A 17,852-nucleotide genomic window follows, 5' to 3' on the forward strand; every position below is an offset into this window, starting at 1 on the left:
GGTGAGATGTTAGCTATTCCTCAGAGAGCTGCAAGATGTAGCACCAGAAAACATAACAGCTTTGATTTCTGATTAGATTTAAGTCTCATTTTCCCTGGAATATGTAATTTCTTTTCATGTTGTGCACACAAAAAATAACAGCACATTTTGGCTCATTTAGCAAATGTCCATTCTTTTATTTATTTATTTTTAAACTGATTTGTGATAACTGCAAAATGCAAGTTCAAAGTACACATCCTCGTGGCTTAGACTTAAATTTGGTTCCTGAATTTACTTATGCAAAACAGACTGCAATATAACATGGACATAGCCAGTGTTACATCACCTATTGGTTACTGAAGTCTCGTTGTTTAACCCAGTGTATTTTCACTCAGCTGCCTTAACCTCCTAAGACCCGAACTCTTCCACGGTATGCATTTTTAATTTCTCTTTGATATTTGGGCATATTGGGGCCCAATGAATGTAAAAACAAAGAATTACCAGATTTTTTTTTTATTACCTTATTTTTGTTTTTAAGAAAAATAAGAGCCACACATGAGGATATTCGTTTAAAATTTTGATAGAACAGTAGCAGTATAATGTCCTCGTAAGTGGCTATCAGGCCCTTGTAGAGCAAAATTTTGTATTTTGGTCTAAATAACCCAAAATGTGATGTCCACATATGTGGACGCCAGGTCCTAGGAGGTTAAAACTGTTTTTTTCAAATACTTTACTATGAATAACGTTTTTTAAATGAACTTAAACTTGTTTTTCAGTAGACTTTTATACCACTTGGTTTTCTACCTGAAAAAAACAATTTAACCTATTTTAGCCCATTTAACAGAAAAACATTTTTACTCATTGATTAGTGTGTAATTATGTCTCCCAACAAACTAACGCATTCTCATAAACTTAGGATTAATCAATTAAAAAGACACAGGAGTGAGCACAGATTTATCGAAGTTGCCATGCTGCCCCACCATCTGGAATAAAAAAACCAACATGGACATCGCCGTTCCACCTGACTGCGTTTCAAGTATGTCACTGGAGAACAGCCATATATGTAGTGCACCTTGTAAGTTATTAATTTAAAGATCACAAATTGTAGGGTCTACCTTACAATATAAAGCACCTTGAGGCGACTGTTGTTGTGATTTGTCGCAGTATATAATTAAAATTGAATTGAATTATAAACTAAGATTAAGCCAGCAACCAGTTCAAAACTAGGATTATGCAACTGAACTGGGAGGGGCAAGAAAACAGAATTTAGTCGACTGCTGTCTACTGACATCTAGTGGTGAGATTTTACACACTGTATTTCTAAAGGCACTTTTCCATTAGTACCTACTCCGATGGACTTGCTACGACTCAACTGGTTTTTCATTACAACCCAGTGTGCATGCTTGTTGTTGTAGAAATGCGTCTGGGTGTCCATAATGTAATTAATATGTAACATGAATGCTATAACAAAGGTGGGTGGGGTGGAAGCTCTGGCCATCTTTTATATGCAGTCTGAAAATCTCATCCAAAACTGGGTGTTTTCTTTTTGTAAAACATTGTGAGATACCATTAATGGGTTTTAATGACTTAAAGTATTAAAAAAATAAGGCAGAGAGTCAAAGATGCATTTCCAGTGTTCCCAAGTTCTCAGATTTTCATAAATGGATCGATTAAAAACGAAGCTGGGGGGGGCAAAAAACCCCCACTCAGATTACACCTTTAACAAAAAAACAAAACAAAAAAACCCCCCAAAACCCTAATGATTCTTCTTGGTAATTCCAAGAATACTATTTTAGTTTCTTGCTGCAAAGAGATTAAACATTGGGCTTAAGCCAAGCTGCCAATGTGCTTGGCAGCATTCAGTGACAGACCTCCCTTTATTAAATCAAACACAGATGGAAGATTTGAAATTACAAACAGCATAAAAAACACCATATTATTAAAAACATACAAGGCATCTTGATCATTAGGTGCTGGAGTCAAAACAGATCCAAAGCTGAAATGAATCAACCTTACCCCCAGTGTGCAAAAGCAACACATACACACACTGAGAGGCAGAATGAATGAAAGCACTGGCACAAACACACAGGTTTGCAGTTAGAAATATCCAGGAGAATGCAATGATATAATTACAAGAAGACATATGCTGGATTAAACCTCTTTAGTAAATTAATAAAAGCTGCAGCTTTTACCCCATCCTGTGTTAACAGATCTGCAAAGCACCATGCAAATGCCAAAGCAAACAGATAAGTGCACCTCCACACCTCAACAGTCATCAAGTTGTCACGTTTAACACAGAAACAGGTTGTTAAGTAAGACTTGCACTAATATTGTGTAAGATTAATTACTTCCCATCAGGATATATTTTGGATTTATTCAGCGGCACATACTTGCATTACTGCTCAGATTCACACTTGTGAAGCATGATGCTGTGAATGGGTTGTATTGCTGCCACCTTTGAGAACTGTAATCATTATGCAGCATGTTGCTTGACTAAGTTTAACAAAGGCTAATAAACTCTTTGTGAACTGGCTGAAGGGCTAATGGAGACCAAATGTATGGCTACATGAAATGACTGTGTAAGGCATATATTTTCCCAGTGTGGCACTTGGTGAATCTGAACGTACTCTAAACAAGCAAGTGGGGTTATGTAACATGTGATGTGCTGGAGAGGAGCTGACAAGACATGGTTAGCTTACCTAGCAGTTAGTCATGATGCTACAGTGCATAAACTGCCCATTATGGTTGCTGTATTGGTAGCATTATGCGCAAACTGTGGCGCGACCACAGCCCTGTCACTGTGTATACTAGATGGGTGTGCACTGCTGTTTGTGAGGGCAACTATGGTAAGTGTGATGGGTCCTTACCATTAACCATGTAATGCCACGTCACCGCGGAGTTATTAAGTGCAGCATCTGTAAATGACTCATTTTGCAAATGCCCAGAATGAGGCCGCGCTCTGACTGACCTATTAAGGAAAAAAAATTTTTTCACAGCACAGCTGTTGTCTTTTTAACTGCTATTATAAAAATCTGGATTCTTAAAACGCAACACCCAACCCCATCCTCCACACGTTTCATTAAAATCTACTCATTTACGTTCAATTAAAAAAATCTATATTTTCAGTCTTTAGCAATAAAGATGCAAATTTAAAAAAATTTTTTTTCAAGGAATGTTAAAACCAAGGATGTTCTCCGCTTTCATCTCGGGATCTAAAGTCTTGCTGAGTTGTTCTCTGGGTTGAGTTTGAAATTTTCTGCGAGCGGGTGGGTTAGAGTTCAAAGTTCATCGTCATCGCTGGTCTCCCAAGATGCAAGATTTGGAGATCTCCGAGGAAGGAGTTTGTGCTTCTGTCAGGAATCCTCTCCGCCTTCCTGGTTGATCACATGCTGGTATCCCCGGCTGTTTATTGGATCCTTGTGCCGACAAAGAACGCCGAGGAGGATGACAATGAGGACGAGGAGCACACATCCGGTCACAGCCAGGCTGGTGATGACCACTGCAAATATGAAGAAGAATGCAAAAATGGTGCAAAACTGTTTTAGTCTATTTTTTTTTTAATGTTTACAGTCAAGTGTGTCATGTTTTATTATGTGTGAAGTGCTCACGTTTATCTGTGTGTTTTGAAGGGAGCTGACACTCTTTGTCTCTGTCGTCTGAGATGAAGACCTTTGTAATTGCTACAAACTCATCCAGGGGGCAGTCAAGGGAGCAGCCCGGTAACTGAAGCGGGTACGGGGGCTCCTTGGTGTTGTTCCGGTAAAACATGGACACTGAAGCAGAGCTGCGTGGACACGAGACAAAGACTTTTACAATTTTACAAGTCCCATCATCCCACTTAAATATACTGTTATCAACTCAATGGAGTCTGTTTTACTGTGATGCTTGCGTGTGTGTTTACCCGTTGTCTTCCCTGTAGAGCTCAATCATGAGACAGGAGGCATATGGCGGCTGTATTCCATTAAATACGCTCAAGCTGGCCAGCAGAGCGGCTACAGTGGTGTCATGCTGTGAGGCACACAGACACACACATATAAAGAATAGTATAGGACAGCTTAAGCTAGCTTACTTAGCTTAGCAAAAACCAGAAACAGGGAGACTGCTAACATGGCTCAGTCAAAAAACAAAACAATCTTTTACCAACAATTCAAAAAGTTACTAATAAGTCTTCAAACTAGCTCACCGCTGAGAGCATCATCATTTTCAGCTGCTGTTTTGGGTCTGGAACGGCCATCTTGGAAAGATTCTTCACGATTTCACCCAGCAGCATCCCTGAAAGACAGACAGTAGATACTATTATCCCTTTAATCCTGTAGCCATGAATGAAAGCTCGAATCATTTAATAAATCTCCTGAAAAAACAAACAGCATTTGCAATTATTGCTCCTTCTAGTGAGTGCTGTGTGCATTTCTTCTTCAGTCACCTCTCTCACTCACTATGTGATAATAGACTCTCTGCATTGAATCATATCTTTTATTAATCTGTCTCTCTTCCACAGCATGTCTTTATCCTGTCTTCCTTCTCTCACCCCAACCGGTCGCAGCAGATGGCCCCGCCCCTCCCTGAGCCTGGTTCTGCCGGAGGTTTCTTCCTGTTAAAAGGGAGTTTTTCCTTCCCACTGTGGCCAAATCGCTTGCTCACAGGGGGTCATATGATTGTTGGGTTTTCTTTGTATGTATTATTGTAGGGTCTACCTTACAATATAAAGCGCCTTGAGGTGACTGTTATTTTGACTTGGTGCTGTATAAATAAATTGAACAGAAAAAAAAGACTTTGTGTAACACAGATCCATTGTTATTCAAAAAATGATTAAAAAAGGACAACATGCGCCTTCAGACATGAACACACTGCAGATCATCATCAAGCCGTCACAAATACTCCCTTTAGTGTTGGATTTTTTCACCTACTCTTAACATATTTTTACATATATAAAAACCATGAGAAAATCAACAGCACCGCTGTTTTTAATTTATCGCATTCATGATGCTACTCCAACCTACTGCCAGATTAACCCCAGAACACCAACGTAGGGTGACTTATCCCACAAATTAAATTCTAAAAAACACAGAACTGGGCTGTAAACAACCACAGGCTGACTCTGTATGAAAGCAGAAATCTTCATTATATCTAATCTAAAAGTGTGCTCGACAGTCCTGTCTCTATAACTCAGTGCTACATGTTTGTTACCAGAGAGTAAGAGCAGATTACGTACTGTTTCTGTAGCATGCTCTTATCTTAATCACATTTCCGTTTTTGAATTTTACAGAAACTGCACGTTTCACATATGCAAAAGTAATACAGAAGACCCTTGCCAAGTCACGGTGCAGAGTTCACAGATTTCTCCTTAAAAATGAACTAATTACTGTTCTTAGAAACAGAATTCACAAATATACTCCAAAATTTGTTTAATGGCTTTCTTTGTGTCAATATATCATTTTTCATGTGTATTAATGCTAAATTATTAATACTATATTTATATTTTAGTACTGTAGAGCGAACACAAAGCAACTGTAATACCACTGTACTCAGAGGCGGGAGTTTTAAAAGTATCCAATCCAAGAGTGCTATTTATCTGTACTTACTGCAGATGGAGTCGAGTATTCCTGCATCATAACCAGTGTTGGGTGTAATGTGTTACTAAGTAACGCGTTACTGTAATTAAATTACTTTTCCACTGAAAAAGTAGAGTAACTAATTACTGTTCATTTTTAGGTATTTTAATTACAGTTACTGTCAATGTACTTGCGTTACATTGTAAAATAATTAAACTCGCTGAATATCATTGTTTAATTTCAATAATTTGTCTTCTAAACGTAGAAGTAAACTCTGCTGCTTTAACATCGTTGCAGTGCAGGTGCTCGTCATTTTGCGCCAGTTTGCTGCATAGTCGTATTCTAAAGCGGAAGATGTCGGACTTGGCTGAAGCGAGTGGCTGTTTTTTGAAATGGACATATTCCCGACTCTTCACTTTTCTGAAACAAGCAGACAAGAATATTAGAGTAATATGTAAGCTATGTCCTGGGGAGAAAAAACTATCGGCCGCTGTTAATAGCACGAGTAATCTATAGAAGCGCCTGACACGAGAGCATAGACGAACACTTCTGAGTGATCTTTGTTCATCATCCATGGATAACACCGCGGCAACTCCTGCTAAGCAGGCAAAGCCTGATTTTACTTCAGCAGCACAGAAAGCGTCTGAAGGTGAGCTTAAAACAATGATTGCAGGCTACATTGTGGAAGAGATGCTACTGCTGCGTACTGTAGAGTCTCCGTCTTTAAAAAAATGTATTTATTACTTAAAGAGTTTAATTTCTATTGTTTGCCCACTCAAGGTGTATAGGGATTTTAAGAAGTATTTAGTTAAATTACTTATTTAGTAATTAAGTCACTTTTCTGACACAGTAATTAGATAAGTATTTTAAATACAATATTGACTGAGTAATTAGTAATTAATTACTTTTTTAAAGTAACTTACCCAACACTGATCATAACAAGTGTTCTCATGTTTTTCATTTCGTTCTTCTAAAAACTCTAACAAGACACCCAAACACATACTTGGGTTATTGGGGTTTTGTTTTTTTTTCAAACCACATCTTCTTGTCAGGCTGACGCTGAAACATAACAAATTTAGTTTTGGTAGCCACACACACACAGACACACACCTCCCTGCAGCCGACTCTTCTCCTGCTGTTCGTGCACCGCAAATATGACCTGCAAACATGTCACATTAGATAATATTAGTAAATATCAGTACTGAGATCAGAAACTTTAAATGAAAGCTGAGATGGAACCACAGCTTTTACCTGAAATCCAAAGTCTTTGAGCTTTTGGAGCTTCTTCATAACGTCAGGCGAGACCCAATCAGGAGCCGTCATGTTGTGCTGAGACTGGAAGGGGGGGGCAACACAGACAGACATAAAGACGAGTTTTTTCATACTTTCCTACTTAGTTACTCAGCGGTTGCACTCTGTGTCCCAGCTGTACTCTGCTCAAATGAAAATTAACACCATTTGGTGTATAAATGGCACCTTTTACTTTACTTTATTCTCACTAAGAGTAAAAGTGTGAACAGTGTAACAGTGGCACGCCACTGCTCATGCGGTCCACCTAAAGTCAGGCTGAAATGCAGGAAGTGAGACAAGAAAAATGTGAAACTGCTGTGAGCAGCACTTTGCTGTTCCTCAAACATTGTGTTACCAAAACTGTTCATCGTTTCCTCAAAATGGTCAGTTGAGTTATCAGAATAAAACTCATGTGACATATGAGATTTGTCCTGACTAGCACGGTGCTGTTATTTTGAAACTAAAGCAACGTGACGGCCTCTTTTAGCTGCATATCTGACAGCAGTAGAAAACATTGGATCATTTAAAACTGGGCCTATTCTGCTCTGACATGTTGCTGCTGTAAATAAAAACTCAACAAACCGGCTGACAGAGAATTTGGCTTTCCCTTGGTGTTTTTAGTGTGTGTGTGTGTGTGTGTGTGTGTTCTTACCTCACAGAAGAGAGTGTCATACACACTCCAGACAGTTTCCACAGTGGTGTCCTTCAGCCCCGTTTTGTTCCTCACCAACTCTATGATATCCTGAAGAGAAGAACAAAGCAGACTTGTGAACAGTGTACCTCCAACTCTTACTCTTTATTCTCCAATGATAAAAAGTCATTTACAGTCATGTGAAAAAGAACATTTTCACAGGATTGTATGCATTCTTTGAAAAACCAAGTACACCCATGATTCAGTAGCTTTTAGACTGGAAGTAATCATTTTCTGTACGACTTTGTCTCTCTTTGGGTCGCTGTTCTTTACAACATTGCTTCAGTTCATTTTGTTTGTGGATATTTGTTTACGCAAAGCTCTCTTAAAGCCCTTTGAGGTCTTATTTCAGCCAGTTTGAGGTCTGGACTTTGACTACGACTGTATCAACGCATTGATTCTTTTGTTTGTCAGGATTGTTAGTGTGCCTGGGATAATTGTACTGTAACAAGACCTGTTTCAGCCAAGCTCTGGAGTACTTTGGTACACAAAGAAGTTCTTGGTCCCAGGTCCTCTGGCTGGAAAACAAGCCCAAATCATCACCCCTCCACCACCATGCTTAACAGTTGATATGAGGTATTTCTGCTGATATACTGCGTTTGGTTTTTGTCAAACATCTTCATTTAGTACTTTGGTCAAAGCTTTGTGATGTATTTAAACACAGTGTTGCAAACCTAAGTCATGCTGCCATGTCAGGAGGTTTTCTTCTAGCAACCTTTCCAAATAAGCCGTACTTGTTCAGTCATTTTTATGACCATTTTTCTACCCTCCTGAACTTTAACATTTAACATGCTAACTGAATTTGTTAGCGAATTTGCTGGGAAGATTCCAGCATTTTGTTAAAATAGCTAAAATGCTCCAGATCAGTCAACTGCCAAAACCTCTGCTTTTATAGGGGTGATCACACTTGATTAATTCATTAGCAGCACCGAGCTGCTGCTAATCCTCTCAATTTCGATGAAAGCCATAAGAATGCACTTGAGTTTTTCACAAGTCTGCTCTGTGAAAATTTTCTTTATACAACGTTTGGGACAATGGCACGATTTCCCCTTTTGTATCCCACCATAAAGGATTTGAATGAAAACAAAGCAATCACAGCATGACTGAAAAGCAGGCTTTCACTTTTTCTCTAACAAAACTAAAATATAAATCATTTAGGAAAACTACACTTAAAAAACAAAACAAAAAAAACCAAACATATACAGTCGATTTTTTATGCTTAAAGGTGATTGGCCAATGATCTGTTTTAAGGCCAGGTGTGGCTCATTTTCACAGCATTCGATGAGAGAAAACGTCTAAAGTTAATTCCATTTGTTTAATTTCCTTATATTTATAATTAGCTATCATTATATAAGCATAAAAACATGAAACTGAGTGCATTTCTAAACAGTCAATACATTACTATTTATATTAAATCGCTTGAATTAAAGCTGAGTCTATACGTCTGACCCAACAGTAATGGATAGATATACTAAAGAAGAGAAGCGGTACCTGGTACGTTGCAGTAACGTTTAAAAATTCCTCCGTGTGTTCGGTTTCATTCATCAGCTGCTGGTAACGAGGACAGTCTTTCAAAGGAAATGAGAGAAGCTAAAAAACAAAAAAGACATATTTCAGACACCGACTAACTTTTCGCAAACATAAACAACTTCAAACAGCAGTGACTTCATACACTAACCCTCTCTTCACTTTGCGGCACAGTGTGGACAGGTATCGGCTGCCACTTCAGGTTAGGGTTGAAGACCTGCTGGCCGCTGGGAGGATAAAGACCTGGATGAGGGGGGAAAAAAATATGGCACGCCAAATGAGAAGAGTACCAGAAACAGCAGTATGAATATTAGAAAGAAGAGGTCTTCGGACCTGCGAGGTTGGCCTCGGCACTCATAAGGGTGCGATCGTAGTCTGTACTGCGAACTAAGATCTGAAGACAAAAGGCATTAAGCAGGTTAAGATGTATTATAGTTGAAATTTAGGATATCAACAGTCAAAAGTTAAATATTAAGAAACAAACTGCACAAAAACAGAGGCACTCTTCCGTCATATTACAGGAATTTGTGCGCTGGTGCGAACTCTGAAGAGGCCTCTTCTGTCAAATATTAACAAGAGTCACAGTTTGACTATAAAAGCTTCATGACGACTTGTCATGTGGACTAAAAGTGAAAAGGAGGCTCCATCTCACCTCGTGCCGGTTGTAGGATGCATTGAGGAATTTTTCGTATCGAGTCCTCAGAAACTGGCCCAGCTCAAAGTGCTGCTGCATCCCTATCTACAACGACAAATATGAAATAAGTTACACTCTGGCTAAAGTAGCAGAACTGTAAAATCATGTAGTATGTTAAAAATCAGAGTAGTATGGGCCAGCTGGTTGGTGTTGCTCAGGAGCCTGGCTGCAACATTTTGCATGACCTGTATTTATCTCATTTATCTTTTATTTTTTGTACAAACTTGGAAAACAGTAATCTAGCTTGTACCCTGAACACATTTTTCTGTATCAGCTTTAGCTGTGTGACAGCTCTACTACACACAATACTGCCTGCTGTAGTAAATGTAGATTTAACAGTTTACATTAGAATAAAAAGCAGTCTTGGTTATACCTGTGACAGCTGACCAAAGCCCTGCGGCCAGTCGCTCTCTTGGTGGGGGTCGGTGGGATAGGCTTTGACTGGTGATCTGTCGCCATGCCGAAACAACTGGAAAGGACAGAAGTTAAAGAAAGAGTGTCATGAAAAACTGGCATTTAAAACAGTTTAATTTAATATTTTCAAATATTCAAAGCTGCACAAAGTGTGCTCTGTGTCTCATTTATACGCACAAATCATGAAATATTATTTTCCATCTTCATAAACATATTTTTAAAGTCTACCAAAGGTGCTTTGCATGAATTATAACGAAACAAGCTCTTACTCCTGGTGGTTCTGAAACTGTAAATCAGTAAACAGGTCAAAAATGTGTGTGTTTGGATTTTTTTTTTTTTTAGGAAAAATATTTGCCCGACAGTGCACATCACTGTTTGCAACATCTGCAGCTTATCTTGCATATACTGACAACAAAACCTTTGTTCTACTTTTATCAGTATCACTGGTGGACATAATACCCAGTCAGCAGACACCTGAAACTGCTTAGCAAACACTATAATGTCAAACCATTAGGACAAATGGCTTTAACACCAGTCCCCTAAAAACAGCACGGATAACGACTAAATGCAGTTTGTGTCATATTTAATAATAAGAAGGCTACAGTGAAACCTGTATTTATGAAGCAGGTCTTTTATGAACCCTAACATTGGTATGAGGGTTGATTACGATCAGTTTCAAGTGAAGGAGATCCTATTACAAGCAGTTCCACCTAAACATCCTACAGTACACATCAAATGGTTTTAAATTTCAGCTTTCAAACCACTCTAGAGAAATGCTGCTTTCTAGTTTACACAAGTCTATTTGAAGAGTGGATTATCCCTTTCTAATCTTATCTGTTCTACAATACAGTCTTGGCTCTCCATGTAAGTTTCTAAGAATGAATCCAGGTATATCCTGATCTCCTATTTCACACTATGGCAACATTTTTGTTGCCAATGCCTGTTAAAACACATTGGGAACATGTGACCTGGAGCTCTCCCCAATACACAAAGTGTTAAAAAACAGGCAATTTTCCCTTTTCAGTTGGTAGTCTTAGACATGCAAAAAAAAGATCCTAATGTGCACCACCCATAGAGCAAGCAAAACACATATGGACTGGAAGACAACAGAAAACAGTACATCTTGCAGTGTATAGCTCATTGTTGCCTCTTGAAGACAATAACTTCCTTATCCTTAAACACTTTGTTTTTCTTTAATGAGGCATGCCGGTGTTCCCGATCATCTGTAAATATTGGCTCTTTTGTAGTTTGTGCATCTGTTCTTTGACTATTGGGCTCATTCTACACTATCATCACTGTGACCTACATTTACACATTTATTGTTCGGGTTTTTTTTTTTAAGTGTTTGTGTGTATCGACAGAGCTCATTCCAACTTCATTAAGTTCGCTAAGTTGTCACGTCAGAAAGGTAAGGCCTGTCATGCAGCTCCTGGTGCCAGCGGTGACATTAACATTACAGCCCACAACACCTCAGGTTTCTTACTAAAGTAATGATAGACACTTGCTAACAGAGTTAGCATGTAGTGAGGATTCCTGTAGTGGTTTCGTCTGAAGTCAGTGCACACCGTGCCATTTGACAATTTCTAATACTTTGACGTTGACATATTCCTTCAGTGTGCAGTCTTAGAACGGGTTAGCATTGCAGCCTTCTAGTTCAATACCATACTAGCTACTGGTGAGAGGCAAAACACTTAACCTACCTACTAATTTCCTAATGATAATTATTCGTGAATGTATTATTTATATGCCGATGTTTCTAAAAGACTCCAAAGACTTCTGCCAGATGTCATTCCTAGACAGGAAACTATACATGTTGACAAGTAACCGATGGTTACAGAAAACCTCCTAAATTATAAATGTAGTTCCGCAACCGTCTACACACTGTGGAATTCCGCACAGCTTTCGCGGCGTTTCAACACCTTCAACGTTACTCACCACAGTCGTATACACTAGTTTTCTTTCTGCCGCGGCTCGTCCACACACACAGGTCAGTGTGAAAACAAAGAGCACTGCAGCTGGCACCATGTTTCTGTCTGTGTCAGCAGAGCGCTAACCTGTCTTGGCTTCAGCTGCTAACTGACTCGATTTCCTCTCTTGTGCGCGCTGGGTCAAGTCAGCAGCAGACTCGAATTACATCGGAAGTCGTAAAATAAACTGGCAATATTTTTAAAGGAAATTAAATTTAAAAAGAGGAACCATTGAGGTGGGCGTATTTCTGCTATTTTCATATGTATTCATAAAACCGACGATGATATTTTTCATCCACATTTGCTCCATAATTACTGGGTCAGATTTTATTTCGAAACGATAAACGGAAGTGACAGAGCAGCAATTTTAAGTTGTTATTGATCCCTTTATCCCTAGTCTTAAAGTGTATATTTATTTTCTTGCTCTTCTTATAATTATTGTTTGTTTACTTGCACTGCTGTAACTGGAGCCTCGTCGTCTCGTCTGTCTATATACTGGACTGTATGTAGCGGAGATGACAATAAAGTTTACTTTGACTTCAGCAGCGAGGAAGCGCACCGAGGGCTCTCGCGCTCACTTTTCGCATACAGAATTTCGAAAAAACATGCAAATTATAAGTCTGTATCATAATGTCGGGTGTTTTCGTGTTTGTTGGTTTGTTTTTATTTTGTTTTATTTTGCGAGTTGGTTATTAGATGCTGCTCCAGCCAGCCAGAGAATCCCCCGCCACCCCGCCCTCTCCTCCCTGTGCCGCAAGCAGCAGGCACCTCGCCCTTACTCCCAGCAAATGGGCGATAGAAAACCGATCGGTGCCTATGCCATCCCCAGTATGCGCTGGCATGACGTCGGGGCAGCATGAGTACGAGCAATTTTTTTTTTTTTTTTTTTTTGCCGATGCCCGTGATGCCGCCCCCCACCACTATGCCGCCCCGGGCAACCGCCCGTGTCGCCCGTATCAAAAACCGCTACTGGATAAAGTACAGTATCACCGCAAATATGGTGACATTTCTTAGGTATATTTAGATTTAGTATACATAATGAGTTTCAGTGATATAAATAGATTATATAATTTTTATACAATTTATATATTAGATTATTTTACATTATACAGTTTGCTGTACGTTGTGTTTTTTGACAACAGAAAGGATTTTATAGCTTTACATAAATAGAACTGAGCGCAGGGATTTATATGAACTTGGAAATGCAACGTGGAAGCCAAATGCAGGAGTTACATTAATATTTGTTTGTTTGTTTATCTGTTCATTATTAGATTTTGTGTGTAACAGGAGTTTTTTGTCTTTTCCTAAGATTGTTATTCAATTGCGCCATTCTCATTTTCTTTGTTGGCAGCAAGAAGTGCAAAGCTCAAAGATGTTTACACCACAGCTACCGATCCTCAGGAGGGCTCAAAGAGCTGGAGGGCTTTCTTTATCTTTTGTCATCATACAATAGTAAAGTAAAATGAGGGCCTTAAAATTGTGCAAATTAACAGGTATTTATCTGTGGGTTTAGTTGTATATAAAATACTTGTAGGAAGCTGTACCAGTACAAACATGACAGTACAACAGAAGAGTAGGACGAAACTCGTAACATAAACAACAATTATGCATTACACTTCATGTTCAAGATTGTTACAAATTGCTTCATGGATTTGCTTCTGAAGAACTCCTATGTTGGCACAGCAGTTGAGGAGGAGGGAAGGAGTCCATAGAGCACACGGTTGTAGTAAACCAGCTGATAAGAGAGACTCGGGGGAGCAGAGGGGATGTGTCAGTACTGTAGCTGGATCTTTCCAATGCCCATGGATTGATCCCATACAAATTAATGGAAAGATCCCTGTCCAGCTGTTATACTTTTAAGAAGGTCCAAAGTCTCATCCTTTACTATTACAACAATTTTTGTCTGAGGGCATCTTCAAGGACAGTAACATCATGGCACTGGTTGGAAAGGCATCATAACTGCCTGTAGTTCTCAATTCACCTGTTTGTGTGGGCCACAAACTTAATCGTCAAGTTGGCTGAGGTGCCGCCAAAAGGCCAGTGTCCAAGTAAGGGAGCCGCCAACCTCCAATTAGAGGATTAATTTATGACCTGATTGCCACAATGAAGAAGATAACAGATAACAGAGAAAAACTTCCTTAAACATCAGCGCTTTCAGAAATACATCTACTGTAATGAAATTTGTTGGCTACTGTTGTGTAGTCTGTTATTGTAAATTTAAATGTTTAATAAATTTGGAAATTAACTTCTACAAATCAGAGCTGCACCTTCTAATGTGGGATGGATGCAAAGTCTTCTAACAAAACCAGGTTTTCCCCCAAAAGTCTTCTGATTATTTAAGTCTTATTTTGAAAATTTCTAAGCTTTTTTTGTAAATAACTAATGGAACAAGTCATACAGCTACAAGAGAAATATTTGCATCTTTTTTTAGCCCTGCTAGCTGCATGTCTTCATGATTAAAAAGCTCCTCTGATAACCCAGGCCTTTTCCTTTTCACAGGGAGTTCTTTCTTCCCACTGTCACCAAGTGCTTGTTCATAAGCAATCACCAGATTGTTTGGGTTCCCTCTCTAATATTTCAAGGTCTATACCTAACAATATAAAGCACCATTAGGTTGCTGTTATTGTGATGGTGCTATATAACTAAAATTTATTTGAACTGCACTGTGTCAAAATGGAGCAACCATTAGCAAACAGACGAGCGTCTGGGGTTTAGCATCATAATAGATGGCTTTTCTTTTAAAGACCACCTTTGCCAATATGCGTGACGTATTGAAGACGAGGTGCAGTGTGAAAAACTTCTTATCACTCCTTTAGTACATTAGCAAAGAAAGCCTCCTAATGACGAAGAGAAGATGTCAAATCCAGTTTAATAAAACAGGCAAACTAAACAGGTTCAGGATAACAGCTATGAGAAATCACTCTGTTGAATGAATGTTGGAAGTTTAACCTTTCTGCTGCATGCTACATTCATTTTTCAGTCCATTTTAATCACGCTGCAGAAATTGACAGTTAACCATCACACGCAGATATTTTATTTTTTATTTTTCGTTATTAATAAATATTTAATGCATTTCTATTTAAATCAAGGTGTAGGGGTATTTTCCCAAGAGCATTAAAAGGTGTTTTTTAGCCAATACAAACATAAGACTTTATAGAATATGATGCATCACTGTAGATTAAACAGTATGAAAGTATGAAATGTTTGACATCAGTTTTAACACCTTCAGCAGTCATTTCAATCCCTGTCACACTGATATAAGACATTTATTCTACTGAAGAGTTATTTGAAGTTTTGATCATTTACGTACAACTTGCCAGTAATGCAGTTTTACATGTTGCTTCTTTTGCTTTAAAAATGGTTTTTAAGAAATTCCTCCACCAGTCTCCACTGCGAGCTAATGATAAATATTTTGGGTGAATATATTTGATATTTATGTAACTACACAAGTCTTTGCAATTCTTCAGCCAGAAAGGTGAAAATGTCCATTCATACAGGCAAGCTGGCGAGATGATAAAAGAAAGGCAGCACATTATGTTTGAGGTCTGATTTGTCCTGTTTAACAGTGGAAAAAGATGTTTTTGTATGTTTGTGTCAGTGTGGCGGTGGTGGGGGCACAGTCTCTGCTTGCCTTTCAGTAAAGTCACCACATGGTACTGATTAAAAGAGCTAAATATAAAGCTTTGTACTGATCTGGTATCACACTCCCTTCAGTCTTCCATTTGCCACCGTTTTACTTTACTAGTGCAACTATGACTATTAACACTGGATTTTACTGGTTTAAAAAAATGTAAAAATAAACACATTTATTTTAAGAAACTTTATTTTGATCTACTGTAAAAAAAAAAAATCATAATTTCACCCAAAGAATTCAGAATAATTAATATTATCACAATAGCTAGAAAACATGAGGAACAATAACTTTAGTATCAATTAAACTTTGTTTCTGATGTGTTTGGCAAATGAATTACAATCAGAATTTGAGTATAGGGATGTGTAGGCTGTGGATGTTTACTAAAAGAGACACTCTGTTTTATCCCTAATGTTGTCAATACTGGCAGTTGAAAACCCTATAATTACTAAGTAAGGGGTCTTTCAGTTGTATCGGGACCATTTAAAGTCTTTTTTGGTCTAGAATAAAGTTCACTGAGCCGGAAAGAATCCTCAAACATCCTACGTTAATGACATTATTACTTTATTGTTATCATACTCTGCTTTCATGACAAAACAGGCAGCTTGTTTTTAACATGAAGTGAAAGTTACTGAGCTAAGACATAAACTGAAAGCGAAATAGGAGCAAGCGAGTTAAAACTGTAAACCACACCTTTGGCACATTGTTTACATGTATAGTATTCACTCAGTCAGTATTATTAAGGTTTTTATTCCTCATTAGAACATTATTTTGAAACACAACTAATGATGGGCTGTAAAATCATTTAGATAAAAGTGAAACCTCTCAAATATTTACCCAGAGCACGCTTTCCGAAGTTGTCTACGGTGAGTTATGAGAAAACGTAAATTAGGGGCATAAATCATTCTTCATGTTTCTTTATGTCATAATCGCATTACACTGAATATAGTTTTGCTATTCAAACTATGATATATCCATTAGTACTGAGGTCTAAAAGGTGCATCAGACAAAATTAACAAAATCAAAATTTAGGCTTTGGATTATGATACTTGGAGAAGGTGTAAAATTGGTGTTATTGCATTTTTAACTGAGCTTACACTAAAGATGGAAGAGCCCACGAAAAAGGCATCCAAATGAGTGCTTAAATAAACCCTGTACGTGTCGTTCCCATCAACAGCAAAACAACCGTATTCGGCACCCTTCCCTTCATGTTGTCGCCAAGGCTGCCAGTCAAATGTCAACAACAGTCCCATTTGTTGCTGCCTGCAGCTGTTTCTAATGCCGAATGTTGTGTGCAGGTTTGCTCCTGTTCGTACACTTTATAAATATGATCCAGGGAAAGTTTTGCTTTGTTTTCCCCGAATCACACGCTGTGCAGTGAGCCCAAGAAAACAGATGATGGCAGCATTTCCGCAGAATTTGCTCGTACATAAGCCTCTGAGGTGTTTACTTCAGCCTTTCCTACTATTCTCTGTGAGATAGCTGTTTTTCATTCAGTGTGAACATTTTGGAAATAAAGTACAACATAAGCATAAGGGAATACCGAACCCAAGACTAAAAAAAACAACGAATTCCCCACCATTCTCTGCTTTTTCATTCCCCATCATTTAAAAAAAGACAGTTTTTAAAGAGCTAATCACCCTAATTATCACCGAATATAGTCGGGCAGTTGGATGTGAGCATAAATGGAGATGCGCTCAAATAGGAAACACGAGGTTCCAGTTGGATAGGAATACCCACAGGTATAAAAATAGGCCACAACACGCCTTATATAATAAGTGGGACGTCAGGCTTGTTTACAGCGTCCCCGCTTGAGAAATAAAGGGTTACAATCCAGCATTATGCTGCACATTTCAAATCCCCCATTAATCCAAACGGGCTCAATTGGCCTGCCAATCACATCGACAAACATGGATATATTTTGAAGTGAGGTGTCGGTGTTTTAAAAGAAAAACAGAAAAAAAGAAAGAAAACACCCCGGAGGGGGCGGGATGAGGTAGTGGGGGTGCGTGACGCTTTCGTTTTACAGTGGGAAATAGGAATTCACGTTCCTCAATGGACTCGCTGGTATTTTCGTTTTCTGCGTGAGAGAGGTTGCTGTTGGAGA

General features: G+C 38.6%; 1 protein-coding gene across 1 annotated transcript; it reads right to left on the reverse strand.

Moving 5' to 3' along the window:
• Positions 1 to 110: 110 nt before the first annotated feature.
• acp2 (acid phosphatase 2, lysosomal) lies at positions 111 to 12,267 on the reverse strand. The gene is made up of 13 exons (XM_086281653.1): positions 12,083 to 12,267; positions 10,107 to 10,202; positions 9,692 to 9,778; positions 9,373 to 9,433; positions 9,191 to 9,282; positions 9,004 to 9,102; positions 7,474 to 7,563; positions 6,783 to 6,866; positions 6,642 to 6,690; positions 4,163 to 4,251; positions 3,881 to 3,987; positions 3,588 to 3,763; positions 111 to 3,478 (listed from the first exon to the last, which is right to left on the reverse strand). Exons 1-13 carry the CDS (start codon positions 12,170 to 12,172, stop codon positions 3,333 to 3,335), a joined length of 1,266 nt encoding a protein of 421 aa, XP_086137779.1. The 5' UTR covers positions 12,173 to 12,267; the 3' UTR covers positions 111 to 3,332.
• Positions 12,268 to 17,852: the final 5,585 nt, after the last annotated feature.

Source organism: Aulonocara sp. 'chitande type north' Nkhata Bay, linkage group LG23 (genome assembly GCF_057382095.1).
Source record: "Aulonocara sp. 'chitande type north' Nkhata Bay isolate Kocher_YH1m ecotype deep benthic linkage group LG23, A_spYH_male_GT1.1, whole genome shotgun sequence".
Lineage (NCBI taxonomy): Eukaryota > Metazoa > Chordata > Actinopteri > Cichliformes > Cichlidae > Aulonocara > Aulonocara sp. 'chitande type north' Nkhata Bay.

What these genes read in the sequence shown, in the direction of transcription:
- acp2 (XM_086281653.1), bottom strand. Translation starts at nt 12,172, where the DNA reads ATGGTGCCAGCTGCAGTGCTCTTTGTTTTCACACTGACCTGTGTGTGT. An exon ending in TCAAAGACTTTGGATTTCAG is followed by an intron (nt 6,691 to 6,782) that starts GTAAAAGCTGTG and finishes ACATGTTTGCAG; the next exon opens with GTCATATTTGCGGTGCACGA. An exon ending in AAATGATGATGCTCTCAGCG is followed by an intron (nt 3,988 to 4,162) that starts GTGAGCTAGTTT and finishes TGTGCCTCACAG; the next exon opens with CATGACACCACTGTAGCCGC.